This window comes from Entelurus aequoreus, linkage group LG02 (genome assembly GCF_033978785.1).
Source record: "Entelurus aequoreus isolate RoL-2023_Sb linkage group LG02, RoL_Eaeq_v1.1, whole genome shotgun sequence".
NCBI lineage: Eukaryota > Metazoa > Chordata > Actinopteri > Syngnathiformes > Syngnathidae > Entelurus > Entelurus aequoreus.
Window position 1 is genome coordinate 27,887,305 of NC_084732.1, and position 18,141 is coordinate 27,905,445.

General features: G+C 40.0%; 1 protein-coding gene across 2 annotated transcripts in view; it reads right to left on the minus strand.

Annotated features, from left to right (window-relative positions):
- LOC133632087 (protein unc-13 homolog C) overlaps positions 1–18,141 on the minus strand; it is a 321,103-nt gene that overhangs the window by 241,521 nt on the left and 61,441 nt on the right. For both annotated transcript variants that reach the window (XM_062024332.1, XM_062024326.1), the window contains exons 3-4: positions 2,177–2,199; positions 1,608–1,654 (exon numbers count right to left, since the gene is read on the minus strand). In XM_062024332.1, the coding sequence (XP_061880316.1) occupies positions 1,608–1,654; positions 2,177–2,199 (70 nt within the window). The remainder of the gene's footprint in view (positions 1–1,607; positions 1,655–2,176; positions 2,200–18,141) is intronic.

Here is an 18,141-nt window from a genome sequence, read left to right on the forward strand (position 1 = left end):
AACCTTGAAGAAATGTTATGAGTAGAGATGGGTACCTTTCACATTTGAAGCAATATGGTACCAATTCCCGGTACCTGTTAATCGATACCAGTACTCAATGGTACCGGTTTTGGGTATTTGTGTGTTCATGTGTTAAATTGGGCGGCGGCGTGGCTCAAATGGTAAAAGAGCTGTCCAGAAACCCGAGGGTTCCTGGTACGAATCTAGCTTCAGCCATCTAGTAACTACCGTTGTGTGCTGTCCAGTTTTTATACGGTATCTGGATTTTTTAAAATTTAATTTGCAAATACTATATGTAGATTTTGCATGTAATTGTAATTCCAAGACGTTAGATGGCAATAGTGTATAGGCTACGGTGTGTTGCCAGTCAAGGAGTGGTCTTTGCCATTTAGCTGAATGTAGTATTTTGTTGCACCCTGCAAAGTGTTTGTACTGTACGTTTTGTGCTTATTACATACCAGCTGTTTGATTGTAACGTGCATCTTAGTTGTAGTTTTCACTACCAAATTGTGTTGAAATATCCATGTAAAATTGCTAATGCTAATTGGTAGCATGTCTAAGGCAAATTATCATCGAGCTGACATATTTTGATAGGTGAAACCATACTTTACTCTTTTCTATCAGGCATACTTGCTTTCTTGGCATGGAAAATTGCAACATTATCTAGAGGCAGTTTGACTGTCTGGTCTGAATGCTGCTTGAGTGCTTGTTTGCCCGCCAAGTGTATGAGCCGGACATGACGTCACGTGCAGCAAAGATATCAAAATATGGCAGAGTTTGATTTGACGTGAATTTGGTCAGTGCCTATAAAAATATATAATTCTGTACCCATCCCTAGTTATATGTATGATTTGTGTTCTTGTATCAATATACTGTGAAAGCTAACGACATGATACCATAAGGGTAACACTTTAGTATGGGGAACATATTCTAAGTAACAAATACTTAATTTAGAGTTATTAGGACACCAGGGGAACATATAAGGGTTAAGGTTAGGATTAGGGTTACTAATAAGCACTAATTCTGAGGTTATTGAGGGAAGACTCTTAGTTAATGGCTTACTGGTTGTATAATAAGGCATTAGTAAGTACTTAATAATGACTAATTAAGAGCCAATATGTTACTAATTTGCATGTTAATAAGCAACTAATTAATGGTGAATATGTTCCCCATACTAAAGTGTTACCACCATAAGATACTGATAATTGGTGCCAACTCCAATATTTCGATTTTGAAAAGCAACAGTATTGATACTGTATGTTGGCACACTAACACTGTACCGTGAACCCTAAAGTAATGATTCATGGCGCTATTGTTATCTTGAGCCACCCTGACTAAATATTTTGTTCTGCTCACTTTTAGATCATTGACTATTATTAGCCAAAACTGTGAAATGAAATATCTGGGTTGCTTTGGGAATACTTGTGTGTAATTATTTCTCAGACATTTTTCCCCATACATGGAGCATAGTTCCTTAACTAATTGGGGGCTGCCTGCCATGGAGAAAAAAAGATTCCTGTCACATTCTGCTCCCTCTGTTCGAGGATAAAAAATAAGCCAGCCAGAAATTGTAGACCGATTAGAGGAGAAAGTGAGCCACCACTCACCCTCCAGACTGCAAGCCGAGCACTTTGGGGTCCAAAATACTGCGAGGCTGCAAGAGAGAAGAGAAATGCACTGAGTTAAGAAACCACAGGCTATGAGCCACACAGGCAACGACAAAACAGCTAATTCATAACCACAACAACTCCCACATTTGGGAGTCAATTCAGGATAAAAATAAATGATAGGCAAGGAGAACAAGGGGGAGGAGAGCGCAGCGAGAAGGGAGGAAAGCACCAACGGCAAAAAGGACCAAATTATTCCACATCAATGTAATTTGTGGGCTCAAGACTGAAAATGATGTCGCTCTTGGTGCTGCAGGCCGGATATGCCTATTGTGTAATGCTCCCTATTCACTGACCAAAAAAATACGCTACAAAAATTTGTTGAAGAAGGGAGTAACAGGATGGATCAGCGCAGGGATGGCATAACGAATTGTAATTTGGCACATGCAGGATTTGTAATTTGCAGGAATATGAACACACCAACTGTTACACTTTGGGCCGAGTGCGAGACAAACAAACACATGCACGTGCATACATCACAGGAATCATAACAACATTGACTTCGAAACCTGAGTATCCAAAGCGCTGCAGTCTGAAAGGAGAAAATACAAAATATTGAATTAAAAAAGAACCATCTAACTGGGAAATACACTCATGTAGTGAATAAGATGTTTTTTCTTCAGTCGGCAAACGAGTTCAGACTGAATCAACAGAGCCTCTGCTGGTTGCAGCCAAGTACTACGCTCTACCAATGAATTCCACACTATTAATCATCATCTCACATCAGTCAATGATAGTGATATGGCCTTTGCATGATCATCTATATACTGTTAAAAAGGATACATCATATCAAAGTAAATAATAATCAATTGAATACAAATATACACTTTTCTCACATGCAAATACAGTATACAGTACTGAAATGTGCAATCATTGTATATTTCTGGTTTATATTTGGGAGCAAGACAAAAACAGTTTCACAGCAAGTATTGCATTTATAATTAACATGCTTTTATTTATTATTATTAATGTATATTAATATCATTAATGTTATTATTTTAAACATATACAGTCAAGCCTGCAAATATGCATTCGGCACAGCAAATGTATATGTAAGATTTTTGTTGAAATGTAAGTAAAAGCTGAGACGTATTCTTTTCTCCCTACAATGGTGCCGTCTGTACGTTTTCGTACGTATTATATTCTGGGAGACACCTGTGTCATTCCAAATCAAAGAAAACAATTGCTGGTTGAATAAAAGTAACTTTAAAAAATTGCCAGGGGTAGATATGTATGTATATTCATATTGTCGACATAAAGCTATCTTTTCACAGTCATTACTGTATGCTCTTAAATGTTTGAAATGCTCACGTGAATGTATTGATTGCAAACAGGCGACAGAGAGAACGTAAGTCGATGAAAATGAGGCATGTATGCTCTGTATTTCGACCTGGGTGCATCAACTGAACTTCTGCAAAATTATTCCTTTTTATTGTAAACTCTTAGCCCAAAACATAACATTCATTTCCCAAAGGGAAATACATGTTGTCAATGGTCACTTGGAAACAGATACTCAAAAACGGGGCTATTCTACTGGAAGCCTGGGAGCCAAATCCGGCCCAGAAATGACACCACACCGAGATCAGTTGAAGACATGGGAGACAAACATTTGTGCTGCAAATTTCTATAAACACTAGAGCTCTCCTGTTGTACAGAAGATATTGGAACATTGTAAACACAATGTCAGATCCTTGCAGTGACATTTTAACCTTCCTAGAAAACATAGAGCACTGGGGTCCAAACTTGTGATTAAAATAACTGAGCCGTTCCTCAAAGAAACCCTTCAAGTCCTTTCCTTATTGGCAGTCACAAATGTTTTTAGCAATGTAATGTATGTAATGTGTGTAGGTCGGGTAAGGTGTTGCTGTAGCTTGTTTACTTCAGATGCAGTCAGCAGTTCAACTTATTTAATCATACTAGTAGTGTTCCTCAAGGTTCCATTTTAGGTCTTCTTGTCATCAATTGTCAATGTCATGCAATTTCATTAAAAAAAAAAGACTCCCCAAACACTGGGATACCAGGACTTAAAGGCCTACTGAAATTAAATGTTTTTATTTAAACGGAGACAACAGATGCATTCTATGTGTCATACTTGATCATTTTGCGATATTGCCATATTTTTGCTGAAAGGATTTAGTAGAGAACATCGACGATAAAGTTCGCAACTTTTGGTCGCTGATAAAAAAAACCTTGCCTGTACCAAAAGTAGCGTGACGTCACAAGTTGAAAGGCTCCTCACATTTCCCCATTGTTTACACCAGCAGCGAGAGCGATTCGGACTGAGAAAGCGATGATTACCCCATTAATTTGAGCCAGGATGAAAGATTTGTGGATGAGGAACGTGAGAGTGAAGGACTAGAGTGCAGTGCAGGACGTATCTTTGTTCGCTCTGACCGTAACTTAGGTACAAGCTGGCTCATTGGATTCCACACTCTCTCCTTTTTCTATTGTGGATCACGGATTTGTATTTTAAACCACCTCGAATACTATATCCTCTTGAAAATGAGAGTCGAGAACGCGAAATGGACATTCACAGTGACTTTTATCTTTTATCTCCACGAAAATACATCGGCGAAGCACTTTAGCTACAGAGCTAACGTGATAGCATCGTGCTTAAGTGCTTCAATGCAGATAGAAACAAAATAAATAAACCCCTGACTGGAAGGATAGATCGAAAATCAACAATACTATTAAAGCATGGACATGTAAATACACGGTTAATGCTTTCCAGCTTGGTGAAGCTTAACAATGCTGTTGCTAATGATGCCATTGAAGCTAACTTAGCAACGGAACCTCACAGAGCTATGATAAAAACATTAGCGCTCCACCTACGCCAGCCAGCCCTCATCTGCTCATCAACACCCGTGCTCACCTGCGTTCCAGCGATCGACGGAAGGACGAAGGACTTCACCCGATCATCCGTGCGGTCGGCGGCTAGCGTCGGATAGCGCGTCTGCTATCCAAGTCAAAGTCCTCCTGGTTGTGTTGCTACAGCCAGCCGCTAATACACCGATCCCACCTACAACTTTCTTATTTGCAGTCTCCATTGTTCATTAAGCAAATTGCAAAAGATTCACCAACACAGATGTCCAGAATACTGTGGAATTTTGAGATGAAAACAGAGCTTTTTTGTATTGGATTCAATGGTGTCCGAATACTTCCGTTTAACTTTTGATGTAACGCGCATACGTCATCATACATAGACGTTTTCAACCGGAAGTTTAGCGGGAAATTTAAAATTGCACTTTATAAGTTAACCCGGCCGTATTGGCATGTGTTGCAATGTTAAGATTTCATCATTGATATATAAACTATCAGACTGCGTGGTCGGTAATAGTGGGTTTCAGTAGGCCTTTAATGTAGTCATTGTCTCTTCCTTTCTATAGTCGACAACAATTGGTCCTAGGACCGTGCTTGAGACTCACATTTTTGCAGAAGATTTTTAAAAACACTACAGTGTTGCCAAAGAGAAGATCTTCGACTAGCTTGTTTGCAAAAAGTCCTTAAAAAGAAGGAGACTGCTCCTGTAATGAACAAAATAATTAGACCAAAAATAAAAATCTACCTAAGAATACGTTGGTTCCCAGGAAATATACAAAGTGATAATAGTGAAGGGAAAAGTCTGGTCCGCCGGTCAATAGCTTTATGGAATTAGTTGAATATCCCTGTTTTAAGGTTTTAGAGTTTGACTATTCAACAAAATTGTTTTGGGGGCAACATTTCCAGAAAGCTAGGGACCAGGGGTCGGACTTCTTCCTTCTTTAGTATTCATATTTCTAAATTCCTACATTTAGTTTGTCAGTGTCACTAAATTCCAGAAGAAACTAGTACTCGTTATACAACAGGAGCGCTCTGCTGTTTCTAAGGACCTACGGCCAAAAACTAGTCAAATATCTTCTATATCAGTGAATTTATTGACAGTGCAGTGTGAAAGCCGATGTGTTTACTTTGCAATTAAGTAAAAACAACATGCTTGGTTTTCATCAGACAGCAACATCAATAATCAATGCTGAGCTAACAACACATCTTATTGTCTATTGTTATTGTCTTAAACATTTCAGGAGGTAATGCATGTACGTTTGTAGTTGAGCATAACCTTAGTAGAATGAGTTTGATGCCCGAAGAGAGCTTATCTGAACAGTTCAACGACCAACCCTGTACATTAAATAGGTTGGATCAATGCAACACGATAGAAACCCCATCTCTTGTCGACCTTGTATACGTGATTAAACAGGCATGTAGACATAGGGTGTCATGTGAGCACCGGCGCTTCCGTATCATATCGCCATTTTGGAAGACCAACTGTGAAAAGTGCATGCCCTTACAAATAAGCAGTTCTGCAGAGGCGTAATTAGCGCACTATTGATCCTCGGATGATAGATGCCAGCACGATGGCGATGTCGAAACTGCAGACAGCTGTTCACAAGGGAAGGATGACTGGAAGTCACTGCCTTCATTAAAATAACATACAGCGCTTTTTGTTTGTTGTTGACATGCTGTCAAGAGCGATGTTGAGACAATATAGGTGGTGTCCTCTGTCCTTGAAAGTTAGCACCGATTTACATTTTAATGATTAAACATTCAAGTGTAAATCAGAGCATGTGTGTCCACTTGGCATAAAAGTTGCAGACTAGAAACTGTTACGATAAAAATAGTTTTCAACACAACATGATGCGAGTGTCAGGTGTAAAATTTTTAAAGAGGCGCCTCTGATACGGCTCCAATACTACCAAAAGTAGTCTATGTCGACTTCAGTCACTCCGTGTCATGTTGTTTTTACTGAACAGAGACAAGGCAGCTTAAAAGACAGCTTCTACAGGCATAAAGTTACAAACAAAATGGAAAAAGTTGAATGATGTAATTATACCCGGGACCTTTATTTACCTGGTTATGATTTGTTTTCCTTTTTTTTAATTTAACATCTTTTCCGATTTTTATATTTTTTGTAATTGCTTGCCTCTTTTTAAAGAAACCAATGCATAATGATAACAGAGATAATTAAAAAAAAGTTGTTATTTTATTTGATAAAAAACTAGTAGTTTTGAACTGCATTTTACAAAATTCTAATTTGAATAATGTTATTTTTAGACCAGTTATGAATTGTACTTTTTATGGAATCATTTTCAAAGAACGGAATCAATAGCTTCTTCTGGGAAGCAATACTTCTGTCTTAAATACAATACTTCTGTTAACAAAAATGTAGCATTGCACCTTGCAAGAAAATAATCATCTCCAACATTGAGATTGATAAAGTGCAAACTCATAATATTTTGTCTTAAATAAAACACTTTTGTAAAGAAAAATGTAGTACATACATTGTATGCAAATAAATAAGCAAGTAAAACATTGAAATGACTCTCCGCCATCCTTCCGTCTACAAGAGACAATGGTGGTGTAGCTCCAAACAGGTATTAAATGCAACACCGACGGGAATGGCTGAGCAGTCCTATCCGAGAGTGGCAATCGCGATTGCACGCTGAACATACGAACTGAGGTGCCAGTTGAGGTTGATTTTGTGCTGCCTTCCTTCTGTCTCTTTTTGCGGATTGTTGAACAATCCTAGAGGTCTCAGACTTGTAAACTCCTTTTCTCACAGCGAGACGCCAGGTTAACCGATTGTAAGCACTGTGTTCCCATGATGTGGTGTTGATGCCGCACCTCTTGATGCCTTGTTTACATGTCTTTGAAACGTCGACAAGGTCGTCCTGTGGGTAGAGATCCATCCGCCAGCTTGCCATACAATAAGTCCTTCGGTATTCATCTCAGTTCCATTCTTCTAACATGACCAAGCCGACGGAGGTGGCGTTCGCAAAGGGTTGCAAACATGCTGTCGTTATTGTCCCATTTCAACACTTCAAGATTGGACATTTAATCCACCCACGTGATGTGCAGAATGACACCTCGAGTAAAAACTATTGAGTTTCCTTTCATGCCATGCGTATGTGGTCCATGATTCACTACCATAGAGAAGTGTGGTGAAGATACATGCCTGATAGACACGCAGTTTGGTATTGTCAGTGAGGCAAGAGTTGCTTTACACTCTATCGTTCAATTTAGCCATTACCCCTGCAGCTTTAGCTATCCTGATTATCACTTCAGCGTCTATTGCATTAGAGCTAGAAATTTTAGACCCGAGGTATGTGAATTCCTCAACGGTCTCCAGGCCTTAACCATTTATGTTGATCCACACCTTGTGTCATTACTTTTCTTTTATCCATGCTTACGGTGAGGCCGAATTCTTGGCAAGCGTGACCTAGTCAATGCATTAGCTGTTGAAGGCTGTCTTCAGTGTGAGATACTAGGGCTGCATCATCAGCATATAGCAAATCACGAATGAGGATCTTTGTAACTTTTGGTTTTGGCGGCCGATGTTGAGAAGTTTACCATCAGCTCTGGTATGGATGTACACACCCTGAAGGCGAAGTGCAGAAGTATGGGGAAAAATATACATAAACATGTTGGTGCAAGGACACAACCTTGTTTCACACCACTGCTGAAAGAGAAAGCCTCAGAACGCGTACCTTTGAATGATATTGTACCCTGCAAAATGTCATGAAATGAGGCGATCAGCTTTAGAAGTCGAGGTAGACACCTGGGGCCGTACTTATCAAGCTTCTTAGAATTACTCCTAAGAAGTCTGCTAAGAGTTGACTTAAGAGTAAATAAATTATTCGCTGAAAGCTGCACTTAAAAGTTAGTTATCAAGCGTCTTACTCACACTTTCAGCGAAGTGTAGGACTGAATCTTAAGTGTCACACTCAGAGCTGAATTACGACATTACTATGTGCCGTAAACGGAATTTTAGGTGACGTCATTTCTGTGTCCATAGAAATGACCAATCACGGAAGGGAATCCGTTGTCTAAGAATAAAGAAATATCTTGGAAATATTTAAGTCGACAATGGGAGTGTATATTTTGACAATAGACTACAAAATAATACAAAACAAACTACTGCCCGCCGGCACTCACGCTACCGCTCCCTCTCTTCTATCGCCCACACATTCACTGACGTCACTCACTTCAAGGCCACACACATACGCTACTGTCATAACATTTTCTTTCCAATTCATTAATTAGGCAACTAATTTGAAACTGGTGTGGGTGGCTCTATATATACTAGCCCACTGCAGACACATGCAGAAATCTACAAGGAATCGAAAAGTATTAAATCTGTGACACAAATAATATCCGCTCTGTCTAAACGATACCGTTTGATCAGCTGCTCGTCATAAAAAAAACAACAACATTGTTCCGTTCCCTGAACGTTCGCGCACGTCTCTCTCGCCTCAGTGCCATCCCCTGCTGGCAACTCCTAACCACCTAAGACACCTCTGAAGGTCTCTTAAATAACGTGGAGAGTAGGAGTGATTCTTAGACTTAAGAACGTTGATAAAAAGCTTTTATTCTTAAGTTTGAGAGTAGGACTAAATTTCGCAAATTCTCAGGACTTAAGTGTAAAATGGCACTCTAAGAAGCTTGATAAGTACGGCCCCTGATCTTCTGCAATAGGTTGAAAATTAAGTCTGTCTAGGGGGTTCATCTGTGGAACAGCTTGAATGATGCCTTAAAATGTTCCAGTTCCATTCACACATTAAAAAAAACAGTAGGCCTTTAAAAGGCCTACTGAAACCCACTACTACCGACCACGCAGTCTGATAGTTTATATATCAATGATGAAATCTTAACATTGAAACACATGCCAATACGGCCGGGTTAGATTAGTAAAGTGCAATTTTAAATTTCCCGCGAAATATTCTGCTGAAAACGTCTCGGTATGATGACGTTTGCGCGTGACGTCACGGATTGTGCGGACATATGGGGACACCATTGTGGCCAGCTATTAGGTCGTCTGTTTTCATCGCAAAATTCCACAGTATTCTGGACATCTGTGTTGGTGAATCTTTTGCAATTTGTTTAATGAACAATGAAGACAGCAAAGAAGAAAGCTGTAGGTGGGATCGGTGTATTAGCGGCTGGCTGCAGCAACACAACCAGGAGGACTTTAAGTTGGATAGCAGACGCGCTACCGTGAGTACGCAGCTTTGGCTTCCAAACATTTGATCGCTTGCCCGTACGTGCGTGCCGCTATGTGCATGTCACGTACGTAACTTTGGGGAAATATATGAGCTGTATGAACTTTACGGAGGTGAACGGTACTTTGGGCTGTGGGATTGAGTGTGTTGTGCGGGTGTTTGATTTGTATTGGTGGGTTGTATGGGCGGGAGGGGGGCGGTGTTTGTCATGCAGATTAATTTGTGGCACATTAAGTATAAGCCTGGTTGTGTTGTGGCTAATAGAGTATATATATGTCTTGTGTTTATTTACTGTTTTAGTCATTCCCAGCTGAATATCAGGTCCCACCCGCCTCTCACAGCATCTTCCCTATCTGAATCGCTTCCACTGCCCTCTAATCCTTCACTCTCACTTTCCTCATCCACGAATATTTCATCCTTGCTCAAATTAATGGGGTAATTGTCGCTTTATCGGTCCGAATCGCTCTCGCTGCTGCTGGCCATGATTGTAAACGGTGTGCAGATGTGAGGCGCTCCACAACCTGTGACGTCACGCTACTTCCGGTACAGGCAAGGCTTTTTTATCAGCGACCAAAAGCTGCGAACTTTATCGTCGATGTTCTCTACTAAATCCTTTCAGCAAAAATATGGCAATATCGCAAAATGATCAAGTATGACACATAGAATGGACCTGCTATCCCCGTTTAAATAAGACAATTTCATTTCAGTAGGCCTTGAAGACCAATGTCTTAGAAAAATATATCGCTCTTGAATCAACACCAATAGTTAATACCATGATCAATGTTTGTTACAAAACTAAATGTGGGACATAAATAATAATGGAAGTATAAGTGTTTGTATATAGCATACTGTATTATTGGTACAAATGTTTAACCAACACGTGTACATGGATATTTCACAACTGTTCGTCAGTGTCTTTACCGTGTATATATTTGAACAGTGTTTATGGTGTGTAAAGGAAATTTCACATTTCTATGAAGCTCACAATCAGAGCTCAATGTCTCCTGGTTTTACTACATCTTGTATTTGAGATTGGGGTTAGGCAAAATAAGTGCTCAATTTCAGCCTTAACTCGGTTTGAAAAATTGTCAATTTATGAATGTAAAACTGTTTGTTTATTTTGTAGACCACTGACCGAAGAAATAATAAACTAACTAAAAGTCCTGACCTGCTAACTAGATGGAACGCCTTGGTCAAGTCCACAAAGGCGATGAAAAGCCGCATGCGTTGTTCATTGCACTTCTCCTTCAACTGAAGCAGTTAGAAGATCATGTCCATTGTTGAACGGCCAGCTCTAAAACCACATTGGGATTTTGGGTATACGCATGAGGCCAGAGTCTGCAGGCGTGTCAGTATGACACGGGTGAAGGTCTTTTTAACAGTGCTCAAAAGTGATATTCCCAAATAATCATATCTATAATTTCACAAAGTGGATAAACGCAGGCTTTTTCATTTACACATCTTGGCAGTGTGCAGAGCGACTGCTTTAGTGATCGTTCTTTACTGTACTTCCTATTGCTTAGTATGTCCTTTTGGTAGCATCTTCACGCCATACCATGTTACTTTCACACAGAATTTGAAAGAAATATCAAATATGGCTACCAGATGCATTGTTGCAGGTTGTAGCAATATAACTAAAGAAGGAGTCAGCCTGCATACATTTCCAATTGATGGGAATATGAGGAAAATATGGAACTCTTCAGTCAGATTGACTAGCGCAAAAATAAGATGGACCAAGCCAGAGGAGTGTAATTTGCAGCAATCATTCTGACTTCAAAAAAGTAGAGCGTTTGTTGGAGTTTGGAGGGAAAAAAGATTAAAAGACTAAAGACAAATGGGATCCCAAAAATCAGAAGCACCCTCAAAGGGAGAAAGACTGAGTCAGAACATGCGGAAAAACAGAGCAAACCCAGCGATAAAAACGAGAGAAAAAGAATGTAAAACACTCGTATTCGATTATGCATCTTCTTCTACTGATGTTTTCCTTGAGATGTTAGAGAAAAATTTTTAAGAGCATGAGGAAACACAGGCTATGGTGTTCACGGAAGAGGAGATGGAAGAACAGGGCAGTACGGAAATGGCGATTATTTCATATTTCTTTTTTTGCTCATAATGTTAACTGTATTAGTTTTGAAGTAATCAAACCTTCCATTCCTCTCAAAGGTCCTGGAAAAAAGTTGTCTCCTTTCCGCTTCAGGACCACCTCAAAAACTCAGATCTGTTGGAAAAATTCCAATCTGGTTTCCGGGCCTCTCATAGCACAGCAACAGCCCTTGGTCAGAGTCACCAATGACCCCCTGATGGCTGCTGCTCTCCATCACTTCTCATCCTCTCGTACCTTACAGCCGCCTTTGACACTAATGACCATAACATTCTTCTCCATCGTCTCCAGCACATTGTTGGATTTTCTGGCACTGATCCGGATTGGTTTGAGTCCTGTCTCACAGATAGGGCTGAGTACGTGACCCTGGGGGACGCTAAATCACAGCCCCACACCATCACCTGTGGGGTCCCACAAGGGTCCGCCCTTGGTCCGACCCTCTTTAATATCTACATGCTCCCCCTGGGTCACATCATCAGAAAGCATGGAGTCTCGTTTCACTGCTTCGCTGATGATATTCAGCTCTATGTGAGATTGGACCCAGCCTCCCCTGGGCCCCCATTAGCACTTACCTTCTGTCTGGAGGAGATAGAGGTGTGGATGTCTAACAACTTCCCTCAACTAAACAGCATCAAAACAGAAGCCATCCAAATTGGCACTCCTCATCAACACTGCTTCTTCCCTTTGAACTGCATCACTTTTTCTGGCCACTCCATTAACATCTCCCCCTGTGTTACAAAAATATGGAAGTCAAATTTGACCCCCATCTGTCATTTTATACCCATGTCCATCACCTCTGCAAGAATGCATTTCTTCATCTCAGGAATATTGCTAAACTTCGCCCCCACCCTCCCCTCAGTGATGCTGAAAACCTGGGGCCGTATTTATCAAGCGTCTTAGAGTGCCATTTTACACTTAAGTCCTGAGAATTTGCGAAATTTAGCCCTACTCTCAAACTTAAGAATAAAAGCTATTTATCAACTTTCTTAAGTCTATGAATCACTCCTACTCTCCACGATATTTAAGAGACCTTCAGAGGTGTCCTAAGTGGTTAGGAGTTGCCAGCGGGGGATGGCACTGAGGCGAGAGAGACGTGTGCGAACGTTCAGGGAGCGGAAGGATGTCCTGGCTTTGTTTGATGACGAGCAGCTGATCAAACGGTATTGTTTAGACGGAGCGGGTATTATTTTTGTCACAGATTTAATAATGCGTCATCTCATCAGCAACATCACGCAGCAGAGCTTTCACAGCAGACCTAAAGGTCATCACAATGCTTCGATATCTAAGTAATGAATTGGAAAGAAAAGGAAACATTTATATTTGATTCATTGCCAATATTGTTTGTTTGTTTTGTTTTATTTTGTAGTTTATTGTCAAAATATACACTCCCATTGTCCACTTAAATATTTCTGAGATATTTCTTTATTCTTAGACAAGGGATTCCCTTCCGTGATTGGTCATTTCTATGGACCCAGAAATGACGTCACCTAAAATTCCGTTTACGGCACATAGTAATGTCGTAATTCAGCTCTGAGTGTGACACTTAAAGGCCTACTGAAACCCACTAATACCGACCACGCAGTCTGATAGTTTATGTATCAATGATGAAATCTTAACATTGCAACACATGCCAATACGGCCGGGTTAACTTATGAAGTGCAATTTCAAATTTCCCGCTAAACTTCCGGTTGAAAAACTCCTTTGGATATGACGTATGCGCGTGACGTAGCCAGTAGAACAGAGGTATGGCTCCCCCATTGAGGCCAATACAAAAAGCTCTCTTTTCATTTCATAATTCCACAGTATTCTGGACATCTGTGTTGGTGAATCTTTTGCAATTTGTTTAATGAACAATGGAGATTGCAAAGAAGAAAGCTGTAGGTGGGATCGGTGTATTAGCGACTGGCTGTAGCAACACAACAAGAGGACTTACTTGGATAGCAGACGCGCTAGCCCATGCTAGCCACCAACCGATGCTAGCTGCCAACCGCATCTGTGATCGGGTGAAGTCTTTCGTCGCGCCGTCGATCGCTGGAACGCAGGTGAGCACGGGTGTTGATGAGCAGATGAGGGCTGGCTGGCGTAGGTGGAGCGCTAATGTTTTTATCATAGCTCTGTGAGGTCCGGTTGCTAAGTTGCTAAGTTAGCTTCAGCGTCGTTAGCAACAGCATTGTTAAGCTTTGCCAGGCTGAGAATTATTAACCGTGTAGTTACATGTACATGGTTTGATAGTATTGTTGATCTTCTGTCTATCCTTCCAGTCAGGGATTTATTTATTTTGTTTCTATCTGCATTTGAGCCAGATGCTATCACGTTAGCTCATTAGCTAAAGAGCTTCGCCGATGTATTGTCGTGGAGATAAAAATCACTGTGAATGTCCATTTCGCGTTCTCGACTCTCATTTTCAAGAGGATATAGTATCCAAGGTGGTTTAAAATACAAATCCGTGATCCACAATAGAAAAAGGAGAGAGTGTGGAATACAATGAGCCAGCCTGTACCTAAGTTACGGTCAGAGCGAAAAAAGATATGTCTTTCACTGCATTCTAGTCTGTCACTCTAACGTTCCTCATCCACGAATCTTTCATCCTCGCTCACATTAATGGGGTAATCGTCGCTTTCTCGGTCCGAATCGCTCTAGCTGCGTTGAAAACAATAGGAAAATATGAGGAGGTGAACAACTGACTACGTCACACTACTTGCGGTAGGGGAAAGGCTTTTTTTTAATCAGCGACCAAAAGTTGCGAACTTTATCGTCGTTGTTCTATACTATATCCTTTCAGCAAAAATATGGCAATATCGCGAAATGATCAAGTATGACACATAGAATGGATTTGCTATCCCCGTTTAAATAAAAACATTTCATTTCAGTAGGCCTTTAAGATTCAGTCCTACACTTCGCTGAAAGCGTGAGTAAGACGCTTGATAACTAACTTTTAAGTGCAGCTTTCAGCGAATAATTTCTTTACTCATAAGTCAACTCTTAGCAGACTTCTTAGGAGTAATTCTAAGAGGCTTGATAAATACGGCCCCTGGACAACGCCTTTGTCTCCACCAGGCTGGATTACTGCAAGGCACTCCTCAGCGGCATCCCTCACAAGAGCCTTAAAAAATTCCCACACATCCAAAACAGTACTGCCAGGATCCTGACGAGGGTCCCCAAATCTGAACACGTTACCCCTGTTCTCCGGACACTCCACTGGCTCCCCATCCACCACCGCATGGAATACAACATCTGCCAGTTGATCCACCAATGCATTCATGTACATGCCCCACATTACCTCAAAGAACTCTTCACAGAACCAAAGGCCACAAATGGGAGACAAAGCTTTTTCAGCAGCTGTTCCGCGGCTCTGGAATATTATTTTTGGATAACCCGAGAGTACCGCAGTTTGTGGAAATATTAAAAAAACAACCAAAGACACATCTTTTCAAAAAAAAGTTACAAATAGGGCTGTTTGTTTGTATTGTATTTTTAGTGTATGTTTTATGTGTGCATTTGTAGCACTTTGAGATTTGTTTAAATGTAAATTCCTTTATGAATAAAATGAATTATTATTATTATTAATATCTGGGGAAATGGGCTTCAGTTCTGTAGATGACACCACTCTGTCAATGTAATTTCCCATATCAATTTAATTGATATGGGATATGACAGCCACATTCATTTTCAGGTGCGAAACATACCATATTCACTGACTTTTTTCCCACGCTTTAAAGCGTGGGTGTCAGGCCCGCGAATAGGTTTTAACCGGCCTCCGGGATGAGTTTGCGAAGTATAAAAATTAGCCGACATTTTTGAATGAAATAAACTGCTGTTTTAAATGTGTCCACTAGATGTCGCCATAGCAATTATTTGTATCTTTGTAGATGATGTTACATATGTAAAAAAAAATAAACCACATGGCGTTAGTGCACCAGTCGAGGAAAATTAGCAAACTACATAAATAACATCCTGTAATTTGATTTTGATATTATTTTTTTAGTATGATACATTGAAAATTAACACCATTGAGTTGATCAATGAACATTATCACATAATTTATTCAGAAAGTATAAATAATGACAAATAAAGATAGAATATCTAAGTGTAACAAAAACCAAACAACATTAAGATTTGTAAATTTTCAGGATGTGCTTGTTCTATTTTTAAACAAAGAAAACAATCTGAAGTTGTCTTTATTTTTAAGTTATCGTGCCGTGCCACTTGGGAGTAGTTTTTTCTTCATGTGGCCCCCGATCTAAAATGAGTTTGACACCCCTGGTTTAAACCCTGCGGCTTAAAAAACAATGTGGCTAGGTGTTATATTGTTTGTGCGACGGTGCCATCTTTTGGATGAGTTCACTCACTACAAGTTCTGCGGTTGAAAATGTACTTCCTGTTTGTTCCTTGAACCACAGCGTTTCTGCTCGAAAGGATTCTTTATTCATCACTCCAAGCAACGTTTGTAAGTTTTACAATTTAACTAAAACAATTCATACTTACTAAACCACCCAATGTGTGTTGTCTGCAGGAATGTTTTTATGCACATTTGTACGTGCTATCCTAGTGTAGTAAAGCTAGCATCGTTAGCATTAGTGTCTATGCTCACACATTCACAAGTGTCTGTGTTGTTATAATTAACTTACAATGGGATTCTTTTTGCATTGTTTCAGTTTTATGAATTCACGATGGAGTTATTGAGTCTGTTTAGCTGATTTGAGAGCTAGCCCTCGCCGCTTGTGGGCTCATGATAATGATTTCTGTTTTGTTTGATCAGCCGGTTTACTGCTGTTTTGAAGCTCAGCTCAATTTTTGTTTCATCTGACATCACATTGACAAAAATAAGACCTTCTGGAGAAAAGTTCTGTGGTCGGATGAAACAAAAATTAAACTGTTTGGCCACAATACCCAGCAATATGTTTGGAGGAGAAAAGGTGAGGCCTTTAATCCCAGGAACACCACCCTAATGTCAAGCAAGGTGGTGGTAGTATTATGCTCTGGGCCTGTTTTGCTGCCAATGGAACTGGTGCTTTACAGAGAATAAATGCGAAAATGAAAAAGGAGGATTACCTCCAAATTCTTTAGGACAACCTAAAATCATCAGCCCGGAGGTTGGGTCTTGGGCGCAGTTGGGTGTTCCAACAGGACAATGACCCCAAACACACGTCAAAAGTGGTAAAGGAATGGTTAAATCAGGCTAGAATTAAGGTTTTAGAATGGCCTTCCCAAAGTCCTGACTTAAACGTGTGGACAATGCTGAAGAAAGAAGTCATTGTCAGAAAACCGACAAATTTAGCTGCACTGCACCAATTTTGTCAAGAGGAGTGGTCAAAAATTCAACCAGAAGCTTGCCAGAAGCTTGTGGATGGCTACCAAAAGCGCCTTATTGCAGTGAAACTTGCCAAGGGACATGTAACCAAATATTAACATTGCTGTATGTATACTTTTGACCCAGCATATTTTGTCACATTTTCAGTAGACCTATAATACATTCATAAAAGAACCAAACTTCATGAATGTTTTTTGTGACCAACAAGTATGTGCTCCAATCACTCTATCACAAAAAAGTAAGAGTTGTAAAAATTATTGGAAACTCAAGACAGCCATGACATTATGTTCTTTACAAGTGAGTAAACTTTTGACCACGATTGTATGTAAAAAAAAATATATATATATATATATATATATATTCTAAAATGTAGTGTGTGGGGCTTAAATAATAATAATAATAATAATACATTTTATTTATAAGGCGCCTTTCTGGGCACTCAAGGACACCGTACAAGATCGAAACAATAAAATCAAATTGGATAAAAACAACAATAATAACAACAACAAAGATAGAGAAGAAAAGATGATTACAATGAATAGGCAGTCAGGAATAGGTGTGTTTTGAGTCTTGATTTGAAGAGGGATATTGAGTCCAAGTTTCGAAGGTCTGGTGGCAAAGAGTTCCAAAGATGTGGGGCAGAGCGGCTGAAAGCTCGGGCACCCATGGTGGACAGTTTAAATAAAGGGACAGTGAGATGGATGGATGAAGAGGTGCGTTCTATAGCCCAGAACATATGGTACATAGCGAGAAGTTGTTTGTGAAATGTTGGTCATCTCGGTCCTTTAATGTTCTTATATTTAATCTCTAAAGTCCAGTATGTTTTGAATGTGTAAGTGTAAGAACGTACAAAAATAGTCATTTGTCCGCAAGGTTATTGTGCTAGCAGTTCTCCACTGAGGTTTTTGTTTTACAAAAACTATACATAGTACATTCTGGGTTGATTCCACAAAACACCAGTGAAGCAGGGGGACTCAGCTGTGTGCAGGTACCATGGACAGCAATAAGCTTAGCTACTTTGAGCCGCAT